At 34.9% G+C, this 24,037-nt stretch overlaps 2 protein-coding genes across 2 annotated transcripts; one reads left to right on the top strand and one right to left on the bottom strand.

The window, feature by feature from the left end:
• Positions 1-13,949, top strand: LOC140770794 (lysophospholipid acyltransferase LPEAT2-like). Its single transcript, XM_073112073.1, has 14 exons — positions 1-529; positions 1,455-1,635; positions 1,782-1,841; positions 3,011-3,174; positions 3,247-3,310; positions 4,563-4,631; positions 5,363-5,458; positions 7,346-7,390; positions 7,566-7,636; positions 8,000-8,066; positions 10,177-10,227; positions 13,162-13,272; positions 13,359-13,406; positions 13,496-13,949. Exons 1-14 carry the CDS (start codon positions 126-128, stop codon positions 13,625-13,627), a joined length of 1,563 nt encoding a protein of 520 aa, XP_072968174.1. The 5' UTR covers positions 1-125; the 3' UTR covers positions 13,628-13,949.
• LOC140770785 (uncharacterized) lies at positions 13,842-23,730 on the bottom strand. The gene is made up of 12 exons (XM_073112060.1): positions 23,380-23,730; positions 23,093-23,211; positions 22,908-23,014; positions 22,706-22,793; positions 19,453-20,491; positions 19,249-19,303; positions 19,087-19,168; positions 18,829-18,909; positions 18,516-18,620; positions 18,375-18,424; positions 15,397-15,523; positions 13,842-14,015 (listed from the first exon to the last, which is right to left on the bottom strand). Exons 1-12 carry the CDS (start codon positions 23,522-23,524, stop codon positions 13,947-13,949), a joined length of 2,067 nt encoding a protein of 688 aa, XP_072968161.1. The 5' UTR covers positions 23,525-23,730; the 3' UTR covers positions 13,842-13,946.
• Between the last annotated feature and the right edge of the window lie 307 nt (positions 23,731-24,037).

Here is a 24,037-nt window from a genome sequence, read left to right as displayed (position 1 = left end):
GATTATCCAAACCCCAAGATTCTATAAACGGAATTCAACCGACTCGAAGCTCAAGCGGTAGACGCTCAGACTGCATTCCTCCTCTCCTGCAAAACCCCACTCTCTCCTCTCCTCTCCTCTCCTCCATGGGAAGATCCAACCCTAGCAGCGATCTCGCCTCCCCTCTCCTCATCCGCGACGGCGACGGCGCGGTCGGCCTCGACATCGCTGAGGAAGAGGAGCCGCTGGAGAACCCATTCGAGTTCCTCGGCGCGCCGCCGCTCTCCATTCCGCCGTCGAAACCCGTGGATCCGTTCAGGAACCACACGTCCAGCATCGTCGGGGTCTACGAGTGGTGCAAGATCGTGATGCTCTTGCCGGTGGTGGTGCTGCGGCTTGCGCTGTTTGGGGTCGCCCTCGCGATCGGGTATCTCGTAACGCGGGTCGCGCTCGCGGGGTGGAAGGATAAGGAGAGCCCGATGCCGAAGTGGCGGTGCAGGATTATGTGGGTGACTAGGATCTGCGCCCGTTGCATCCTATTCTCTTTTGGGTAATAATTTTCTTGTTCTCGTTTTATTGCTATCGTTTTTGAGTTCTTGGATGAAGAAAAGAGCGACGTTTATGTATGTGTTCGTGTGTAAGAAAAAGACTTGGTGTAATGCGTTTAAGAAATTAGGTTAACGTTGATTTAGACCAGAATCATCCTTTAATAATGAGTCTGTTGCTTTTGGTATACAATGTGACGAAGGTTAGGGTGAGAACGGAGATTCTTGTAAAGAATAACCTTTTCAGGATTATCTTGTTCTTTAAGTTTTCCTTCCTCCAATTTTCCAAGATAAGTGGAGAGTCTTCTCTTTTAAGAGAAATTAACAGCAAGATTTAGTTTATGGATATATAATATCTGGTTCATGAGTTGACTCTATATTGATAAGTGATCCAACATTTCTAAAGTTTGTTTCTGACGAAAGAAACCCTAGCAGTTGGTTTACTAGTTTAACATCTGAGACTTAAAATACTCCAATTTTCATAGGGGACTCTGGGTCATGGTATATAATTAATTTTAATTAGCCTGTGCCAAGATGCGTTAGTACCCATTCACACGGATGAGAGTTTTGTATTTAAATACGTGTAACAAGACTATGCCAAGGGATGGATTTCATGCTGTTTATTTAAAAAGTTAGGCTGAGATATATATGATTTGTGTTCCTTTCTCTGTTTGAGAGTCAGAAAATGCCTACTTGAATACCAAATTGGCTCTACTATGTCTTCTCGGCAAATATCCTGAATCGTCATGTATGTTATCTTCCTTTTCTGTTGACACATTACTACATTTTTTCTTTTCAGAAGTTTTAATAATCTTTTGCTGTTTCTGCCTAACAAGGAATGCTCTGAGACTCTCATTTATGTTATTTCATTTGTTTCAGTGTAACTTCTAAAATTTTTGTTGTTTTCTTGTCGCTGTTGTGCTACATCAGGTATCATTGGATTAAACGAATAGGAAGGCCAGCTTCAAGAGAGCTTGCACCTATAGTCGTTTCTAATCACATCTCGTACATAGAGCCCATATACTTCTTCTATGAACTTTTTCCAACAATTGTTGCGTCGGAGTCTCATGATTCGATACCATTTGTTGGAATGATTATTAGAGCCATGCAGGTACTAGTATTTGTTCCTTTGCAATATGCCTTGATAATAATATCTATTACATGTTTGAAGTATTATTATATTCCATTTTCCAATGTGGACATGTTCATTTCAGATTAAATTATGAGTGGTTTATGGTGTCTCTTGTCTATTTTTAGGTAATTTACGTTGATAGGTTCTCAGTGGCGTCAAGGAAGTATGCTGTGAATGAAATAAAGGTAAAAGGCCTCTCTCTCTCTCTCTCTCTCTTTTGGTCTCTATATGTATGTGTTTATATTCCTGGTGTTATTATTTTCTGCCATAAATTTTGTCACTGATGTTTAATATTTCGTTGTGTCTTTGTTTATGTGTTTATATTCCTAGTTTTTTTATTTTGTCATAAATTTTGTTACTGATGTTTAACATTTTATTAGTTATCCATTTCTTTAGATAATTCATGTCTTACAATTGGTGTTTATCATTGTTGTTTGCCATACTATTCTATATGTCATGCTATCTTTTAGGTAGAATAGGAAAAAATGAGCTGGACTTTAGCATTTTAATTATGCTTTGAAATGTTATGGTAGTGAATCATAGTTTAGTAGGCTCTTATTGAAATTATGAATCAATGATTTATAACAGAAGTAATAATAGATTATTGAACTACAGTGCTTGTAACGGGGTAGCGTAGCGACAAAGTCTCATGTAAGCAACCATGATTAATTGGTACAGGCTCAATTATTCTGGTGCTACTTACTATGTCGTAATTCATAAAGGAGGCATTTAGAGGATTGTGAATGGCACTAATATGGTAGATAAATTATATATTATTGAAACCTTTTCCTCTGCTTCTATCTATTTGCCAGTTTTTTTTCCCTCTGTTCAATGAATACTGTGCATGTAGGTCTAACTTGTTGCCTAAAAGTTGAGGCAAAGAAAAATAATTAAGGAATATGTTACCAAGGAAAGAGGAGTGTGATGGCTGAGTAATAATTTGGGTAATTGAGCCTCTCAAATTCTCATGCATTCATCAATTTGTAGATCAGTAATTAGAAAGATGATCCCCACAATTTTATTTGCAATCAGTCTACCATGAAGTCAATAAAGGAAACCTTACAAAAAGATATGAGCTTTTTGTATAGATCTAATTTTTCTATTCTCCTATTGAATTACATATTCTTATCCCAGCTGCAGTGACATGATTCACTGCTATCAGTTTTTGGCTGGCTTAATCATGAAGCATGCTCCCAGGAATGAATTCTTTCTCTTTAGTACATGTGGGAGCCTATGATATTCTCAAATTCCTGATTATGTTGTTTGAATTATAATAAACCAAAAGGAAAGAAACAATTGCCTCTTTTTATTATGTATTTGATACAGAAACATGCTTTCTAGGACCTGATTTCAGAGGAAAGCTTCTTGCAATAGTTTTCCACGTGTCCTGTTGTGTCCTGAGGGAACAACTTCAAATGGGAGGTTCCTTATTTCATTTCAACTTGGTGCATTCCTTCCTGGCTATGCAGTTCAACCTATTGTAGTTCGCTATCCCTATGTACATTTCGACCAATCATGGTAAGTCTCTTGCATGTGTTGTGCTTATTAGTTATTTCCTCAGTTATAATGCTTTTGATGTGTTAAACTCAGGGGAAATATTTCCTTAATGAAGCTCATGTTCAGAATGTTCACTCAGTTTCACAATTTTATGGAGGTATGCCTCCTGAATAATATTACAAGCTTGTCCAATCTTCCATTTCTTTAACTGCATTTATTTTTCTCACCAATTAACCTCACTTTACTAAGATCCTGCGGTTCCTTTTAATTAATTCTTTTCTTCCATATAATTATTTCCTATAACTGTGTTATGTTTAATGGATTTACTTGGAGAATTATCTGGCCTAGGTTTTTCTGGAGATTTGACTAATTCATGTCCAAGTATACCTCAGATTATTAAGAACTTCTTATGTTCCAATTTATGTTTGGGTGCTTTATATTCCTTTATTCTGCTGATTACACATTTGTACGAAGCAGCGAATTTATCCAGAATCTTGATAGAATTATTCAACCATGACTTATCCTCATAGGTAATGAACAGAAAAAACAGGGTTATGTTCATCCCTTGCAAGTTTTACTAATTTTATTTTTTGAATGTCTTAGTTATACTTATGCATTTTATGGATTGTTGTAATGCACAAGGATATGCTATTATCAGTTCATTCTGTGAATTCATACTTCTGGGCCAAGATAGTTTGGTGATCAGTCGGGCAAAAGAGAAAGGGTTTTCAAATGCAGATTGCTTGATAGGCCCACTGGTCAGGATCTGCGGAGTGCAAGATATACCTTACTTTCCTGTTTGGAGGATCTGTTTTTGTGGGTAGTTTTCTAGAACAGAAAGTGATATCCTCTATCTGAAACTAGTAGGGTTTTGAGATGGTCATAAGTTGGTTGATGGGTGGTTACCCATCTCACTCTTGTAATAACCACAACTTTCTTTTTAGCTGTAGTTGATTATGTTTTTCCCCTTTTCGACTGATTGTAGTTCTGCTAACATGGATTTATATTGTATGACTATGAATGATTTGGTGTTGCTATTTATACGGTGCTATCTTCTTATTTGTTTGTATTTCGCATGAACTTTTCTAGTTTCAAATCAATACGATATTAGCTTTTAATGCTTCGGTTCGTCTGATTTAGATTATTTTTTAGCCAATATCTATCTCTTCAGTGATTTAACTAAGAGATATAATTATCATAAATCATAACTTAATATGGTGTATGTTGACAGTTACCTGTCTCCTCCCTTGTATATCAATGGATTTTAAAGCATTTTGCTCCAATTTCTATGTATGTATAAAAAATGTCATGCTCAGAGTTTTGTTGTTTTCACTTTCTTGGACTCTCATAATGGTTGATGAATATGCACATTGAAAAAGAAATAATGCATCTTATCTTTAATTTAACAGGTGCAGTATCTCCCAGTTGTTGCGCCACTTGAGACCAAACACCATAACGCTGTTCAGTTTGCAGAGCGGGTGTGTTTATGCAAACAACTTGCAGAAATGTCCACATTATCTCTTCATTGTTTGTTTCTGTATTAATTTTCAATGAAACAAAATTGATTGATAGAAATCTTTGTTTGCACATAATGCATGCTTAGCTGAGTAACTTGTGGTGTTCAGGTCACAGAGACCTGTCTATAATATATCTAATACTGCCAGGTTGAAGGTAAAAAAGGCTATCAAGAAGTTTATATAAGTCTCACTCTGTCCTTAAAAGAACCTAATGTTGAATTACATTAACGTAGATAAAAATTTACTGGAATTGTGAAATTGGAGGCTTAACTTGTCAATCTTGTATGCAGATAGAATTATAGCAGGTCGGCCCTAATAATAAGAACCTATTTTTCTCAATTATTTCTGTTGTTGCCATAAAAATGTTTCGTACAAATTGAATAGCCTGATATACACGACAATCTTGTTATATGGTATTATTTCCTATCCAGTAATTGCAATGGACTTAAGTGATATTTTGGATTTGTTATTGAGATTTTTCTGAGGTGACTCAGATATTTATATAATTTGCTGTTGGTAACTTTAATATACTTAAAGATTCCTTGTATTTTGCTAATTGGAATTTTTGTAAGGTGACTTTTTGATATTCATCTAATTATTTGCAGACTTGTAGTTTAGATGGATGTAGGTAGCATTACAAGTTCCAATGCACAACTAACATGGCCTTTTTGTGGACACTGTTCAATTTGCAGACTAGCTATGCTATGGGATGTGCGCTTAATGTTTTACAGACATCTCATTCTTATGGTGACTTAATGATTCTAACAAGAGCGACAGAACTTGGAAAGGTGTAATTATCTTTTGATACAGAAAGGCTTCCAATTTGTGTTATCCTTTTCTTCTTTTTCGAAAAAATATGCTAGTTTTAATTTGTCCTAACGAGAATTGCTAAGTGATGTTTTTTTAGTGTTTTTAAAAATATAACAAGAGGGCTGTTAGCCTATGAAGCACAGACATGGGACATGGACACGACACGATACGAAGACAGTAATATGGCATAGGACATGATGAAATAAAAAATAAATAATATATAATTATTGATACATCTAAAACAAAAGTTTGCAATATAGTAGTGTAAAATACACAAACATCAAGCTATAAGAACTAAGAAGTATTCATTAAGGTATAAGAACTAAGAAGTATACATCAAACAATAAAAACTAATTTAGAAATAAAACTACATTAAAACTATATTAGTAAAGAAAAATATATTAGAAGATTAACAAATTTAACAGACTCTTATATCACAGTATCAAATATTACAATATCAAATTAATCATTAAAGCAATATCACCCTATCTACCTATCACATTATCAATTTATCATACTAATTTGAATTAATGTATAAACAATAGAAATTTAATTAAGCCCTATCGGTATTATAAAAAAAAAGGGAAAAATGAAAGGCTTCAAAAGAGAGGTCTGCTTGCGGGAGGGAGGGAGAGAGAGACCTTGCTTCCCGGTCTCAAAGAAGCTGCTTAGCCGCTCGTCTGTCGTAGCCGCTCGTCGTGCTCAGTCCGTCGCAGGTGAGAGATTTAGGGTTGAGAGATTTCCTTCGGAGCGGGGGGTTTGGTTATTATTTTTGGGTTTGAATTCGGGTTAACAGAAAATCCAAACCCGATCCGTTAATGCAGTTTAGATAGATCTCTTCTGTGGTGTCCCGCACATGTCCAGCCGGTGCTCGAAATTTATTTGTTTATTTTTAATTAAGGATACGTTGGACACGTGTCCCACGCGTGATCGATGCGTTTTCGTGTCTGACATGGACACCTCTCCTTGTCCGTGCTTCTCAGCTGTTAGCCTGTTAGTTATGTTCATGAATTGAAAGAATAATGACTTGTCTATTAAACATATATAGACATTATATAGACAAGTCAACTAGTGATGTAGTCTAACAAAATTTTGCTTCTTTTTCAAATTAAATAATTGTTTGATCATTAATATTTTCTAAATTTGCTCTCATCTCATGCAGATGTGCTGGTATCTGTCATTGATGTTACCTGATGCATAAATCCAGTTATATATAAACACTAGCTTAGACTTGAGTATGAATTTCAGTGTTCTGCAAACTGGGCAAATCATTATAATATCATAGTCACATCAGTTGCTTTGCAGATGGGTCTTTAATCATCGGTTTGCAATATAGTCATTTTTGTATGAAGGTGCTTATTTCATTAATTTAAAGCTTGATCACTTTCTTAGGTATGTTTATGATATAAAAGACTTGTTCAGCTTTTCTTCCATCAACTTAATATACATACTTTTAAAAGCATCCGTCCGATACGTCCTCAAAAGTTTTGACGTGTATCATTTCTGATAAAGTACTCAATACAGATACGGTGAGAGTATGGAGGTCTCCGTGTTTCCTAGTACTACCACACACACATATGTATCTATGTATATGTAATATTTTTTCTTGCTCTTGAGGGTATATTGATTGAATGAAGGCAATGATAGTTTCATCACGATAATGTTTGAGGACAACCTGCTTTTGATTTCACATTTAAGGCTATTCAGTGATTTGGCTAAAAGAATAATCCTTCCTTTTCTGTGGGTAATGGACTTGCCTATGCTGCATATGCAGCAAGTGTTTCTTTTGGTTCTATTGTGGCACTTGATAGCATTGCATTTCAAATGGCATCATCATCCCTCACATATTTTGATCTTTATTGCAGGACAACTGCCCAAATTATATGGTGGAAATTGCGCAGGTTGAAAGTGTAAGAAGGAACATGAAAAAATCTCAGTAATATTTAGGGAATTCATCTGATACTGCCACTTAGACCGTGATTATGAATTGTTTACTTACATTATGCTTGGCTATTAAGAAGGAATATTGTCAATTGAAATTCATTTAACCTCAAGTTCTGACTCTCTCTGTTGTTTTTTCTGCAGTCCTTCAACATAAGCACATCAGAGGCCATGGAAATCTTGAACCAATTTTTTGCTATGAAACCAGATTCCAAGTAAATTTCATACATGTCTTGAGTCAAAAATAGATATTAGAATTTCTTCATCTCTCAATATGATACCTACTTTCTTTCAAATGTTACTACGCCTTGACATTATGTCTGAACTTTTTCCAGATGTATATTACCATTGAATCAATGGGCGTTCAAACTCTTTCAGTATAATATACGTACTGTGGAGTACAAATTCATTTAATTTTTAACTAATCTAATTCATAATAATATAACAATTAATTTTCTTTCGCACTTGGCATTTGGTCCATTTGGATGATTATTTGAACTATTGCTGTCTCGTTAAATGTTCATGTGAACTATATGGGAAACACGAGGCTATATTTGATTTAACTTTGATGATGGCAGCGGACGTGTTGGAATGCATGATTTTCTTGTCGCATATGGATTGCAGCCTACTCCTCTTTGTATGAAGGTTAGCTGCGAATAAATTTTATATATGTTTAGGTAACTTGGTAAAATTTATGTTTGGCGTTCATGATTTTTTATGCTATTTGTTTGATATTCTTTACTTCCCTGTATGATGCAAATCTTGTTTATAACTCATGAAATACTGTAAAAGCTTAACATATTTGGTGGCTTCTTTACATTTTATATTCTATACACTCCTCATGACTTGTGGGCTCTTACGCCTAAAAAGTGGATTTGAATTTAATTGGTTAAGGTTTTAAATGGTAGATAGGCATAGTCGAATTCAACCTCGGGACCTCCAGCTCTGCTTTTGAGATAATTTATTTACTACTCTAAACACTTAAGCTATTAGAGAACGGTGAATTTTATATTTTATATTTCAATGGTTGTCTTGCTTGCTCTTTGCCTGTGTTTCTTTCTTCTTTCTTCTATGTCCTATGATCATTGGAAATTAAATAGAGATTTGCACAATCTACCTTGATCTCCTTATGCATTGCTACAATTTCTTGTCCTCTTGTTTCCTCTCCTTTCCTGTTCGCCACCTAACACCTAACTCTTGACCTTTCCTGTGTTTCTTTCTTCTTTCTTCTATGTCCTATGATCATTGGAAACTAAATAGAGATTTGCACAATCTACCTTGATCTCCTTATGCATTGCTACAATTTCTTGTCCTCTTGTTTCCTCTCCTTTCCTGTTCGCCACCTAACACCTAACTCTTGACCTTTGCTTTGGGGAAGGCTAGCTCAGGCATGATAACATAGGTTTGACCAACGTCATCATGACTAATTTGGAAGGATTTAGGATTCTATCATATGTGTGAAAATAAGTAGAATCAAGCATAAAAATATGGGCCTGAATACCTGATCAAACTTTTGTGATATGTGGCATGCCCATTTTTGTACAACATTATGACCTGAAATATTTTGAATTAATGTCAAGTCCTTGCTCAGTCTTCATTTAATGTATTGACAAATTAATGCTGTAGTCATAGATGATCATATCGGCCTGCACTCACCATGCTGACCCTAGGTCAGCACATGGCACAGGGTGGTGCCGTCAACACCTCTAGACTTTTGGGAGGCCTTTTACGGCTGTAAATGGGCTTGTAAGAATCTTTTACAGCCGTAGGAGGCCTCTGTCACAGTTGGAGGAGGATGGCAACATAGGGCGGTGATCATTACCGATTTCTCATCAAGGAAGACAATTTACTCAAAAAGGATCGTGAATTAATCACGATCTGCTTCGACCGGATCGTCATAAGTGAGATCTACTCTGAGCAGATCTAACTAATTTAAGTTAGATCCACATCTTCTTAGTCAGATCTAATTAATTTAACTTAGATTTGCTTAGGCGGATTATATATTTCACAATCCATTTCACATCTTCAAGGGATGAACTTGACCATCCTCCAATCTAGCGAGAGATCTCGGTGACGGTAATGGAATGGAACATGTAAGGTAATTTGCCTCCCTTTTTCTCTCCTTTTTTTTTTTGTCGTCGGATGTGCCATGAGTCGGCCATTGTGCATGCCAACGGCAAGGCTAGTCTTGGCTGCAGTAGTCAGAAAACACACGATTACATTATTAAGTCCTTTGCAGCATCTTTTTTGTAAGCCCATGGAAACCGTAAACATGAAACTAGTAACATAGGATCTGTCATAATCATGGATGATTTACATTGTGGACAATATTTTAAAAATAAGTCCAATCCCAAATTTGTCATACCATCTGGTGTGCTGCAAGGCACACATTGCCAGATCTTTGTTGCAGTGGCAAGATCAACCTGGGAACAGTCCACAATTATCCATATGTCACTTCGAGTGAATCTTCTTTAAGATGGCACATCTGTTTTCAGTTAATCTCTGACAGTGATACTCTTTGAGAGACATACTACCCTTGGTTGAAGGCACTGTTCAAGACTTCAAGTTTCACTTGACCTTAAGGCTGAAGTTTCTTCAGCATATTCACACTGTATATAGATGATGCATATCTTTCCAAGTTTTTCATAATGCTTTGAAGTTTTAACTAATTTGACAGCTGATGTTTTTGGCATTCTATGGTATATGTTTCGTGCACCATACTTCACTGATCAAATACTCGCACTTTATTTTTCAGATATTTTGCTATTTTGATCTGGAAAAGCAGGGATCAATTACATTTCGTCAGGTAATATCACTGATATAGTGATTTACAATACTTAATTTTGCTTCTTTTTTTGGCTTTTCTAAGTAGGATTCTGGAAGAAAATTCTGTGGAAATTTCATCGCTGATCATATAAACCTCTTAAACATTGACTAGAAAACTTGCCTCTTAACAATTTTTATGGCGTGCAAAGATCTTCCTGTGAACTTATTGTCATTTACTAAGTCACCCCAGCATGTCAGCAGTATCAATTTATTCCTTGCTCTTATAGTATCCTTGATGAGCGGGGAATGAGCAGCATGGAGGAATAAAATCTAGATTATGCAAATCTACCTAGAATTTAACACCAGTCCAAAACCTTGTTGTCTTCTCTCAACAGAATAGCCTTGTTTGAGTACGGCAAGATAATGCATCATACTAGTCGGGTATCATTATTCTTGTCTTAACCAGGTTAGGTTTGTGACAGTTAAAATTATATTATTAAGGTCCTCAAGGATCTTAGTAGCCAAGACTCAGTGCCCCCCAGCCTTGATATGATCATCATGATTATTCTCTTTGGGATTATGGAGCAACACAAGTCTAACACCATTTTTGTCCTCCATTAGCTATAATGCTATATTATACTTTAGGCACAAACTAGTTCTGGTCTTCTGATAATTTAAGTATGATTTCTATGAATTTGATTGTTTGTACATTGTATGCTTCTACATATTTAATCATCGATCTTCACAAAACAATAGATGGAAATCAAGCAGCTGTATGATTACCATTATCAATTTTCTACTATGTCCATTTCTTGCATGCCTGAAAAAGGAATCTTACCATTTCTTTTCTTTTTTTCTTTTTTGAGGTCACAACAAAGAGGGCGTGATTTTGGCATCTCCCTTTTCTCTTATCAGATTAGTCAGTTAATATCTGATCAAGGCATCTGTAGAACCATATACTTATGAGTTTTTCTATGCCTAATTTCCATGTGAATGTTCCTATATTCCTGCAATTTTTTATTAGCAATAAGATTGCAACCATGCTTAATCCCTTGAGGTGTTGGACCAACAAAAAGGACACTTTATATATTCAAAGCATGACATGAAACATTAGATGGCATCACTTATGTTCTGTTTACTTGGGTTGTGTTCACATGTAGAATAGACTAGAATAGGAATAGTAAAGTCTAATTTGTTATTACTAAAATGAGGAATTTATTTTAGAAAAAGTTATTCCAATTGTGGAATAAAGGTGTAATGCTTATATTTGATGTAATATAAAGTGTATATAAAGAAAAAGAAATTTACCGAAATACCATTCGATTTGATATAAAGTTGATTGATAGGATAAATGGTAAATAAAATAAAATATTTTATAAATGTAATGCATGTAATACATGCAATACACATGCATTGCTATGTTTATGTATGCAATTAAATTAACTCGGAATGCACAACTAGGCCGATATGTATGCAATACACATGTAAGACGATACTTATGCAGTGCTATATTTACGTACACAATGCAATTAGCACATCTTAGCTGATAGGTATGCAATACACATGTAAGGCGGTACCTATGCAATGCTATATTTATGTATGCAATGCACAGTTAGCTCAATATGCACAGTTAGACTAATAAGTATGTAATACACATGTATGGTGATACTTATGCAATGTTATATTTACGTATGTAATGCACTTAGCTTGATATGTGTGCAATACACATGTAAGACAATATCTATTGAATGCTATGGTATTTTTCATACCATACAAATATTTTTCCAAATATTATATATTTATAGTAAAAAAGGATAAAATCTTATTCTACAGGGAAAATATTTTTTTTTCAGCTTAAAACATGAATTAATAATAATATTATATTAATTTTCTTATTTTTTAATTTTAAGGAATATTTAATTAGGTTAATACATAATTTTAGTAAATATATTATTTTGTCTTTGAGTAAATATTAATATTAGTTTAATTAATATTTTTTTTTGATGTTATTAGCAAATATATAAATTATTTTAATAATAAGGTAATTTATAAAAAAATTATATCAATTAAATACTATATTATTAATAATTTTATAATATTTATATTATATTTATGTATATACAATTAAAATAATATTTAATAATAATAATAATATTTTTTAACGAAATATTAAATTATGGACATTTATGCTATTTAAGTTGAATTTTATTTATTTAGTATAAAATAAAAAATGATAAGGAAAGAGTGATAAATCATCATAAAATGTTTAAAAGAGGAGAGAGGAGTAATGAAGTATAATAAGATGTTTGAAAGAAATGAGAAATAAATTATAATAAACTATTTAAGATATGTAGTCAAATTAAGGGTAAACTAGTCATTGGGTTAGTGTATGGTATAAAATATAATTTTAATAAATAGTGTTTATATTCTAGAATATGATTATTATGATGTTTAGCTGTTATTCTAGAAGTGAAGGGGGGCTTGTGGAATATAGTCAATACTAGAATAAGAAAGTTAATCCCGATATAAACTATTATAATGTTTAGTTGTATACTAGTATAATGAGTAATAATTATATTTGATCTGATCTAAAATTTATATTAAAGTAATGGAGATTAGTGAAATTATATTGGGAAGTAGTGATATCTTATACCAAATGACCAAAATACCCCTTAGTGGATAGAAAAAGATACTAACACAAAAAGATACTAACACAAATTCGTTCTGAGAAAAGTGCGTGCTTTTTATTATGCAACATGGGCTTTGTATCAAGAATCTTTTACAGGATGAGGCTGTACTACTTTAGGTCTGATGGATATTAACTTTTCCTAATTTCATATAAGGAAAAGATTGTTTTAGGCGTTCTTATCATGGTGAAAGTATCACATTGATTGCTGACTGCTCCTCTCTTATTGGTTGGAAATATGACATCGATTGCTAATGCATGATATTTCATAATTTGGACGACCTGCAGTTCTTGATTGGGGTTGCACATCTTAGGAAACAACCATCATTCTGCAGAGCCTGTGAAACCATTTTTAATAGATGGAGCAATCTTGCAACATGCCAAATTTCCAAGAGAGAGGTAAGGGTTGACCAAATATAATTATCATTGAGTAGAGAATACCACTATCGTAGTCAACTTTGCATGTCCTATTGGATCTACTGCAGCTAGGCGAAATCTTGCCGTCAACTCTGTTGTGCATAAATGACGAAACTGTAAGTTCCCACAGTCTTGGAATATTCTTTTGAGCCTTGAAAGCATGTGCTAGATACCACCAGACGGCTAATTCTTTTTAATATTGCAGGTCAATAAACTATTCCGTATACTTGATGTAGATAACGACGGAACAATCAGCAGGGATGATTTTATCATATGCTTGAGAAAATACCCATTTCTTCTTGCTCTTTTTGCTGAATCCTCATTGACCATTATATGAGGATCACACTTGCAAACCACAGTATGTCAAGCATATCACCTGCCGCCTGCTGGAGCCCAGGGAAACTATGCAAACGCCATTTTCCTACAGAGTTATAAGGAAAAAATAAGATTTTGCTAGCTTCTTGTCAGAGGTTGCACAGGAAAAAGAGGATGCAGGTTGAACTGATGATGTATGAAAGTCCAAGGGAACAAAATTTTGGCACAGATGCTCGTGTAAAACTTAGCTGTTATTGCAATCATTGTCTCTGTATGTTTATTTACACCAAAACTGATAATAACAGGTGTAATACTACACAAATGTTTTATGCATTTCTTTTTCACATCAAGGTGCACTTCTCTTTTGATTTTGATTCACTTTTTGGCGGAGCAGTAGTATTCCTGTGTACCTGTGAAATTCTCGGCTGTTAGTATGTGTCACCAAGATAAGATATACAATATATGAGCTTGCAAAATAAGTTGAGAAAAAAAGAGAGATAATTATATGAAGACTTTTGAACTATTCTTTTTCATATGCCTTTCATCAACTTTTTGTTGTGACACAGTAAACCTTATGAACTATTAAAAATATCTTATCCCTTCTAGAAAAATTAAAAAGACTAAAATACTCCTGAGAATGTAAGGATATTTGGTAAACTAAAATTTATCTTTCTTTCCTCTAAAACATCAAACATAAAACATATCTTATAGTTAAGATATTTTTCATAGTTCGGGAAGATAATTAACCCAGAAAAGAATACCAAAATGCCCAATATACTTTGTTTGATCTCTAACTATAGGCCAGAGTTACTTTAAACCCCTAAATCTGTCATTACAATCTAACCACCTTAGCTATCAAAATTTGATAAGCTCTTATCAATCTTAATGGTTGGCATGATACTACTCGCTTGTCATTACAAATTTACAATCCAATTCGTTCTCTATTTATTTTTTTCTGTCTGTATGTTGATGCTAAGTTAGCTAAAATACAGAACGGGTAGATACTTCATATCTGCACTCCTGAAAAAATGAGTAAATATTTCTGGCTAGAAATTCTTTAAATTGATAGCCAATCACGGTTTCAAAAGCGTTGGAGCAACTTTACCTCGGTACTGGTGAGTTTGCTACATGCATGAACTGGTTGGTATCATTGATAACCAACATTATATCAATCCAACTGTGATTATACTAAGCATTCTATTACTGCATCCAATGATGTCAAACTACCTTCAGTGCACTAGTCCTAGTAATGGTTGCAAGTAATCTTATAAAGAGGGAAGTTGTTAGAATATTGGAGCAGTATTTATCTGTTATAGATGGGATACAAAATATCATTAGAACTCCTGCAACTTAAGCATGCAGATAAAAGACTTCTCATTGCCATGGTTACGCATTATTGATGACCTTACAGGAAAGAGAAGTTAATCCTACCTATTTAGCTATCATCACCATAAGATCTAATACAAGTAGTGTATCAAGTATGCTTAAACCTCCAGAAGTAAATTCGTTAATCAGATAGTCGCCCTCAAATTGAGCAAAAAATTGGTGATTGTATCTAATAATAAAAAGTTTGTCTTATCTTCTGATGGCTAAGAATGATCTTGAATATTTGATGAAGCTGCAACAACTAGTTGCATCTTCAAAACAGGGAGTAGCTTTTTCACCACACGCAGAGCAACTTATATCTTAGTAACACTAAATGCGTAAAGTTTCATTAAAATATGTGAGAATCATGAGATCTGAAGATTTAATTGAAAGCATGTATACCAAGACAAGGGAAGAAATCTGTACCTGGGGACCTGTGACAAGCCTTGAACGTCCAACATTGGATGCCGGCTGCAAATGCTGTTGTTGTTGGCGTTGGGGTTGCTGTTCAAACTCCTGCTGCTGAAGTGCTATTGCAAGTTGGAGATCAGAACTGTGAGATCATAATAAATGAAAAGGTTAAAAATTAAATAAAATAAGAGAATTTATCCCCACGTGAAATGATTTTTTAAGTAAAAGAGGAAGAAGCAAAAGAACTAGTCAGCAGGAGAGAGCATAAGAAAGCAAGAAACGACCAAATTACATAAGTAGAGTTTAAGCACTACCTATCTAATAATTTCTTTTCAAATAGGAATATTAGTAAAACTATGAAACACAGATACAGGCTACATTGACATGGATACCACAAATTCTGAAAAGCAAGATACTAATGCAGAATGGATACACCAATAAATAAATAAATAAATAATGTATTTTTAATTTATTGTCAACCAATATAATATACGGTAAAATTGATAACATCCCAAAAATGATAATATAAAGGAAAGAATGCTATAAATTTCGTATCTACGTGCCTATAACTTTAGAATAATATTATAACAACTCAAAATGTTAGTGAAACAATAAAACCTAACCAAACTATTCATCTACATTTAATTTGGATCTTTAAATGGTGGTCAAATTATGTCTAATTCATCATCAAATAAATAAAGCTTCAAGTATCATGAAGAATTAGATGATCGTATATACATATAAAGTATATATTTTAGATCGTCTGTTAGCAAAACAAAGAATTGGATGCTCAAGAAATGTATCACAGCTATATCCCGCCATATTCCACTGTCTTAAAAAATAAAATAAAATATTATTCGGCCAATCGTACCCAATACGTATCAAGTCCTATCGAAGTCCAATACCTATCAAATAATAGCACAGAGGGGTAAATGAAGTATTCGTGCTTCATAGTTAGTTAATTAATGATTGCAAGCATACCCACATGCAGGAATGCATTTCAAAACTAAGTATATTCGAGTGCATCTATATATGCCTAATTGCCTATGTAGCGGGCAAAGCAACAAATCTTACCTAAGTAGCACATTATCAATGTTTATTTACGAGTAATATCGAATAAAATAATTTACATGAAGTTGATTGCTTGGATTCTTTTAAGGTTAGAACTTGATAACTGGTTAATTACGAGTTGACAATATATAATGGCAATAAAAAAATAGAAAGCTTGAACAACTCAAACAACAATAAGTCAAACTACACGTGGCATTCTAAAGAACAGCTATGAAAACTTAAATTAAAGACATCTAAATCAAGATCTTCACTAAAAGTTAGGTTTTAATTTTTGAATATATAGTTTGTATTTAGGTCCTTGCAAAGGACATGGAAAACCAAGCACATTCCATACTTGATAACCGCAATTGACCTAGACAACAAAGTATAAATCATTGAAAGGATAGCTCTGCTCAGCAATAGCACCAGGCAGATCATATCCCAATAATACACAAGTAAAGATTTTGATTTAAAATACAAGTATACAACCCAAAACCCCATTAACCAACTTTCTCACAAAAATCAACAATGGAAACACCATAGAGATAAAGAATTTGCAAATAATGTTATTGATAACAAATAAACAAAATGAAATCAAACTAATTGCAATTGTGCCGACAATACAATAAGATAGCAAAAAAATATATGTCAAAAACCTAATAAAAAGAGGGGATTTCAAAAGCAATCCAATTGAATGGATGCCTAATAATAGGTAGAACACCTCGCAAATCAGATCCTTTTAGGATTTGACTTGTAGTTCCATTTCTTGTTTTAATTTCTAAATTTCCTTCGAAAATAAGGTTTCTGGCAGGTGCATTCCAACACCAGAAAAGAGCGTTCGAACGCCTGAGTGCATTCACAAGTACAGAGACCGCTCAAATTGCGTTCGAACGCACTCAACGAAGGTACTTGTATTAGGTCGATATTATTAGGATGTTTTTGCCAGATTAGCTACCAATACATAATGTGGATAGCAACCTCATTAGAAATTATGAATGAAATTATCAAGTTCTTTTTTATTCTTCTCTCTAGACTAAAAACTTTTCCCACCTCTCTCAAGCCCTAACCGTGCGCCCTTGACGTCGGTTACCTTAGCCTCCCTCATCTGTCGGACCCTTCCTCCTTCTTAAGACATCGACTCACTTCTCTCTCCTCTTTACCCTACAGCTCTCGAGTAATCCTTATCATAGCCCACATCCGTTTCATCTCCACCATTACCATCACTTTCCATTACCAACCCTTCCACCGAGACTCCACTGTATTTTACAGCTAGCAGTAATTTGAATCTGCGAAAGGCCTAAATACCAAAAACGTAGATTAAGAAGTCACGAACCGAATTCATCTGGTTTTGTAATTTCTGACGACGGTACAATATCTAGTAAATATTCTCCTCGGACTATGCGGACTGTCTTCCTACACCCGAGCTTGATTTGGGCTGAGTTCGGTTCATAACAAATCCCATAGGGAAAAAAGAAGGAAAAGATTGTGATCATGTTAACAGGTGAGACAAAAGACCACAAATAATAAAATGTGGCAGTCATAAAAGGCCATAGGGAACAAGAAGGATAAGTACTTATGGAGTGCCATGCAACTAGTAGTAAAATGATTTTGTTAAACATGAAAAGAAAAACAGATTTCTCAAATAGATCCAAATATTATATAAAGCTAATTGTTGTGGCCAAAATTAATTAAAATTCAATGTCTCAACATTTTGATAAGCAGACAATTCATTTGACAAGCAAATTTTTCAGTAATAAACTCGACAATTTGGGGTCTACCAACAACCAACCTGATAAGGATTTTTGAGCAGCACACTTTCTCAAGTCCACAATTTGTCAACATAACGTAAGCAGTAGTAGGCTTGAATAATTCCATTGACATTGATAATAGAGATAACATCTAATGACAAATTATTTATCTAAAAACTAACAGAAAGGACATACTTTAAATTTGAACTTGATGGAGCTGAACTTTCAAGTGTAGCAAGATAATCCTGCAGAGAGATCATAAGTTCTGTAATATCCCCTAATTGTGGAACTACAAAGGAACAGGCTTGTCATAATCGACAGTGATAAGATACATACAGCTGTACTAGTCATGGCATGTTGCTCGTTCCATGAGTCATTGCCTTGAGTCTCAGCCTTGAATTCTGTGAAGTTGCCCGTCATGAATACAGAATCTCCATTAACCTTTATAGACATCCAAAGAAGATGAATTAAATTGGGAAGAAGTATCTATCCAGAATATGGCACATCAAAGGAAGGAAAGATCCAAATAGAAGACCAAAGAATAAGTGAAGGAAAAAAAATAAGACAAAAGCATGCAAGAATAATCAAAACAAAACAATGTACACTAAAAGTATTTGTCAGTAAACACTGCCCAGGAAGAACAGTATACCTCATTCAACTTTTCCCATACCAAATCAGGCTGGTTGATATAACCTTGATCAGTAGCCAATAAATATAGTTCCCCGTTGTACTACAGGAAAATAAAAGGAAGCATTTAAATTTCACTGGAACAAAACAGATCAGGGATGAAATCGGTTTATTAGGACAAATAGTATCCACATTTCTTTTTCTTATTTTTCTCCACACAAAAAGGAAGAAAACTATCTCAGAAATGTTAAGAGAGAAGAAAATCAATGTCTCTTTATACCTTAAACATAGTGCTGAAGTGATTATTGCGAAAAAAGACACACAGTTCTCTTTCCTTAAGACCTTCCTGTAAACAAAATAGTCTGCAAAAAATAGAGTAGGTAATCATCACATAATTCTTGCAGGAAAGGATGACAATTATATTCAGCTACAAAGAGTGTACCCATAAACTGTCAGCTGGCTGGCATTGCTTTCCAGGAAGTTCTTTATAATTTGGCCTATAAAGAAATATTAACATGTAATCTGAATAATCAAAACCGCTGCAAGAACACATATGTGTATATGTGTATATATACATATATGTAAAGAGGCACAGAAAGAGAGGCACATCTATAAACTATATAACTCAAGATATGTAAAGCCTTACAATGATGAGAAGCAACTTCATCTTTAAAACCATGATGAGAGGAACTCTCTTCTGTCTTTCCAGCCTGCTCAGCAAGAAGTATCTCACCTTCATAGACCGGCTCTCTGTCTTCATATCTTGGAAGTCCGGAATCAAGTATTCGTTCCTCTCCTTCATAAATGGGCTCACTCCCTTCAAAACTTGAAGTGACAACACCAGAAACATCTGAATGGTCACAGGGTGCAGCTTGAGTAGAAAAAACTGCAGATTCAGACTCAATTGAACTATCAATGACCCTAAGATGAGGCTGAGATGTCGACGAGTCTTCCATCACTGAAACAGATTGATCCGTTTCTGAAGCAATCATGGAATCCTTGTGTGTGACAGAAACATCAGAACCATCTCCACCAGTAGACAGGAAAGATGTGGCAAGTTGTTGCATCCCATCTGTTCTTATATTCCCAACCGAATCATTAGATATCAAAAGATCAGCATTTCCTTCAGAGACTAGTTGATTAATGCTATTATGAGTATTGATCTGGGTTAACAAACAATTACGTTCTACAACACCGTCATTGCAATTGACAGACGCATTTTGCTCCCGAGGCTCAAACAAGTTTGACTGATGTAGTTCTTCAGATTGAGCTTCACCAAGTGACCCCAAAGGATCAGCAAGAGCAACTGATTCAGAGGTCTGACTACCAGTATTTCCCTCATCAACAGGAGAAGGACTTGGAGCAGCAGCAGGTGTTTCAGAAATATTAACTGCTTTTGGACTTTCATCTTTAGTAATATCAAGTACTCTCAAAAGCTCTTCTTCTTCTTCCATGTCACCTCTGCCTTTTTGGTCTGGTACTGGACAATCATCAAATGATCTTCCTCTTGAAAGACAAGGTGAAGGAACTCCTAATGCTGCAGTAGTTGCAGCAACAAAATCAACGCAATCTTCTTCCTCTGTCTGATTATTTTCTACATCCAACTTCCTAGTCTCAAAATCAACCAGCTCAGCAACAAGTGTATTGTAAGACTTTGACCCAATTACTGCTGCAGTATCAGAGTCCTGGAAACAGTATAGCTCCATCAATGTACATGATGATTGTTTGCATTAGCAAATAGAAGCTTAAACCAGGTCAGATTTGGACAAGAAATCGAAGTATACGGAAATAATGCTAAAAGATTGAGAGAAGTGCAAATGCATGGTTAAATAGATAAGATAAGAAAAATAAATTCATCTCATAGGATGATGAGATGGGACAAGGCTCATACATCCATATATTTACAATTTGGATGTCTGCATGTTATAATCCATAATATGTTTTTCCCTGGTTTAACCTTCAGAGACATGTCCATCAATGGACCTCGAGATGTGTTCTAACATTAGAAATTTAGAATCCCATGCTTGTTGGTTCACACTGAAACTATCCTCCAGCCAAACTGGACAGTTTCAGGTCCAAACTCTGCTGTTTTCCACATTTACTTTCCAACAATATGAAAATAAGTTGTATATTGGTTAATCAGTCATGCGCTCCAATCCAAATATTTAGTGCTTTTTTAAGCACTTCCAGATCAATAAAGATCTTATGAACCATTTATGACTAGTAGATGGTTCACTTATTTGTCTAGCTAAAAATCGTAGTCGTCGAGCATACAATACTTGATATTTCTCTCCTATTTTTTTATACCCCAAATTTCCTTAAACCAGTTAAATGCTTGTGCATTAAAACTTTACCAACCCATTCATTAAGGCGCCTTTCCTATAATAGTGTTCTCCAAGACCTTCGGCCTAAGAACAAGAAGTTGTACAACTTCATCATTAGAATAAAAGAGCTACCAAGTTAAAGAAGTCTTCTTTTTAATAGAAACTATCTCTAAGTACAAAACTATCATGTGTAGTGTCAAGTGTCCACTTTTCTAGTACAATAGGATGTGCATTGAACAACATATATGCTTGTCATATTGTAGGTAAGCGAAAAGTTTATGCTGTAAGACAAATGCAAAGATGATACCATGGATACTTTTCTTCATGAGTTGGATGATATCAGTTACAATCTGTACACTAAATAGAACAAGGGAATGGAGAAGATGGAAGTCTTAAAAGACTATGAATCCTCCACTAATAGAATACAATATGGAAAAAAGGTCAACATATAGCTTTCGTAGGAACAAAAGACGGGGGCAGGAAGTCTTAAAAGACCAGGGCAGGACTTAAGTAATGTGGATATAAGCTTTCATAGGAATGAAAATAAAGTATGGGTGAATATACTATTCATTTTTTTTGCATCTCTAAAGTAAACTTTTTTCAATGCTAGAGACTGGAATAAAGAAACACAAAAACTACTCTCCTGGTAACTAGCAAGCTGCATGAGTTAGAAGGATAGAGGAGAGGTGATGAATGATTCATCAAAACTGGATTCTGTCATTAGCTAAATAAACGAGGCAGATGTAGCTATTAGAAAAAGAAAATCCTATGTATTTATGCATTGACAGAAAAATCAGCATTTATACTGACAACATTAATGAAGTCAAAAGAGGAAAATATTCTTAAATGGAATTCAAGTAATGTGATGCTAGAATCTGATTTTATAAGTTACTCAAATATTCTTCTCTATTATAAAATAATCAACCTTTTCCAGAGAAGCAAGCATGAACTGATGTTCAAAAAGAAAAGCAAAGAGAAGTTCATCTTGCATAATTAAAAGATAAGGATGATCAAACAACGTTTAAAGGAATCATTTCCATTGCAACAAAAGAAAGAAACACAGCCTAGAAACAACTTTACCTACTCTATTATTTATCTACCTGATCTACTAAAGCACCATGATTGCAAACTGATCTGAAGAAATTATTGATAGAGAACAATGAATATCCTAATTGGCATATTGCTTAAATAAAAAATGGCAGAAGGGAGGTGCCAAATGTACTACTTCTGGTGACAGGGGTACGGTATCAGTAGAGATTCCCTAATAGCAATAGGGAGAATATTCTAGAGGCAAAATAAGAAACTTCACACATCATTTGAGATAAGAACCTGCTAGTCCCCAATTATCTTGGCCAAATTTAGTACCATAGAAGTGAAATGAAATGCAAGGTACAATCATTTTCGAGTAACAAGGTTAGGCAATGTAACAACTGATGTGTCAATGGATAATTGCTTGATGTCCAAAAAGCATATGTACCAGAAAAGAAATTCACTTTGTAGGCCAAAAAGCAGAGTTCATCATTTCCCAAGACAAGTCTTGAGAAGACATAAATCCAAATCCCAGAAAGTTGTTACCTGGGGATCAACTATCCACCCATGGTAGATTGGAATGTCAAGGAGATCAAATATAGCGCATTCCCGTGTAAACTCAAAATCATTTATCCTACAGAGTTTATTAAAACAAAATTATTCAGAAACCATAACTCTATCACCAAGGGTATCAAACTATCAATACAAAAGTCTGCATACTAGGTAAATGAGCCAGATTATCACTCACTTCCTGAAATGCACATTTACATCAATTCCAGTTGCAAGACGAGGCAGCAGATCGATTGCGTCTGCTATGTTCTGCTGCTGATTGTTAACATATCCATCATCTTTATCCTGGAAAGAAGAGCACAGATTTGATTAGGATATCATATTTTAACCACCTCCAATCAATCATCAAACAATAGCAACAACCTGAATGTTGCTGTTGGAATCGATCAATCTTTCTGCCACAAGAGACAAAAGCTTCTGCAACGAGACCTCCGAAGCATCCAAGCTCAGGTTAAGGATATTCTTCAGCAACAGTACGTTACCTAACAATAAACGATCAAGAAATCGTTCACAAGAACCCAACTAACGAAAGATGACATCAACACGCATCATTTTTCCTATCAAGAAACATCAAAACGAGAAACGTAGACCGACCGCAGCTACATTTGAAAAGAGGATTAGAAATGGGGCCAAAGACGAAGGAGACTCACAGATTGCAAGGAGAGGACACGGTCCGTTGTCGTTTTGGAGCACGATTGCGGTCGACCGGCCAAGAAACTGCACCGCCTTCATCTTGTAGACCGTCTCCATCTCCTCCCCCTCCGTCTCCTTCTTCCTCTCCTCCGCCGCCGCCATGAACGACCTCGAATTCCTCCCTTGTTGGAACCCTAATTCCTCTACCTCTATATCTCCTACCTCCCAAAACGACGCGATAGATGCTATAAGAAGAAGGATTTTGGATATTTTCCCCCTTTTCTTGCAACCGCGGGAGAGATTTATTTTTTCTTTTCTTTTTCTTTTGTCTTTTGTCTTTTTCTTTTTTCCTTCCTCTCGTCTGCGAGGTCGGAGGGAGTATTAAATAGGAACGATGAGGAGCAACTAGAATTTAGTTAATTAATTACGAGTCTGCGCTGGCTAGTGATATCACAGCCGTTGGATCTTTCTGAAGTGGGTGTTTTTAATTTATTTATTTTTTGTGGCGGTGTGATCGGAGAAGACGAGAGAGACCTGTGCGAATTGCAAAGCCATTTTTACGAAATCACCCTCTTCTCTTGCTCCATTTGGCTTTTGGCTTTTGGCTTTTGGGAAGTTTTTTAGGATAATTTCATTTAGAACTTCTAAATTAAAAACAATTTATTTTACCCCCTA

Source organism: Typha angustifolia, chromosome 2 (genome assembly GCF_048772165.1).
Source record: "Typha angustifolia cultivar Huaian chromosome 2, ASM4877216v1, whole genome shotgun sequence".
In the NCBI taxonomy this organism is placed as follows: Eukaryota; Viridiplantae; Streptophyta; class Magnoliopsida; order Poales; family Typhaceae; genus Typha; species Typha angustifolia.
The sequence above is the reverse complement of the archived record's forward strand: the minus strand, read 5'-3'. Positions and strand labels throughout refer to the sequence as shown.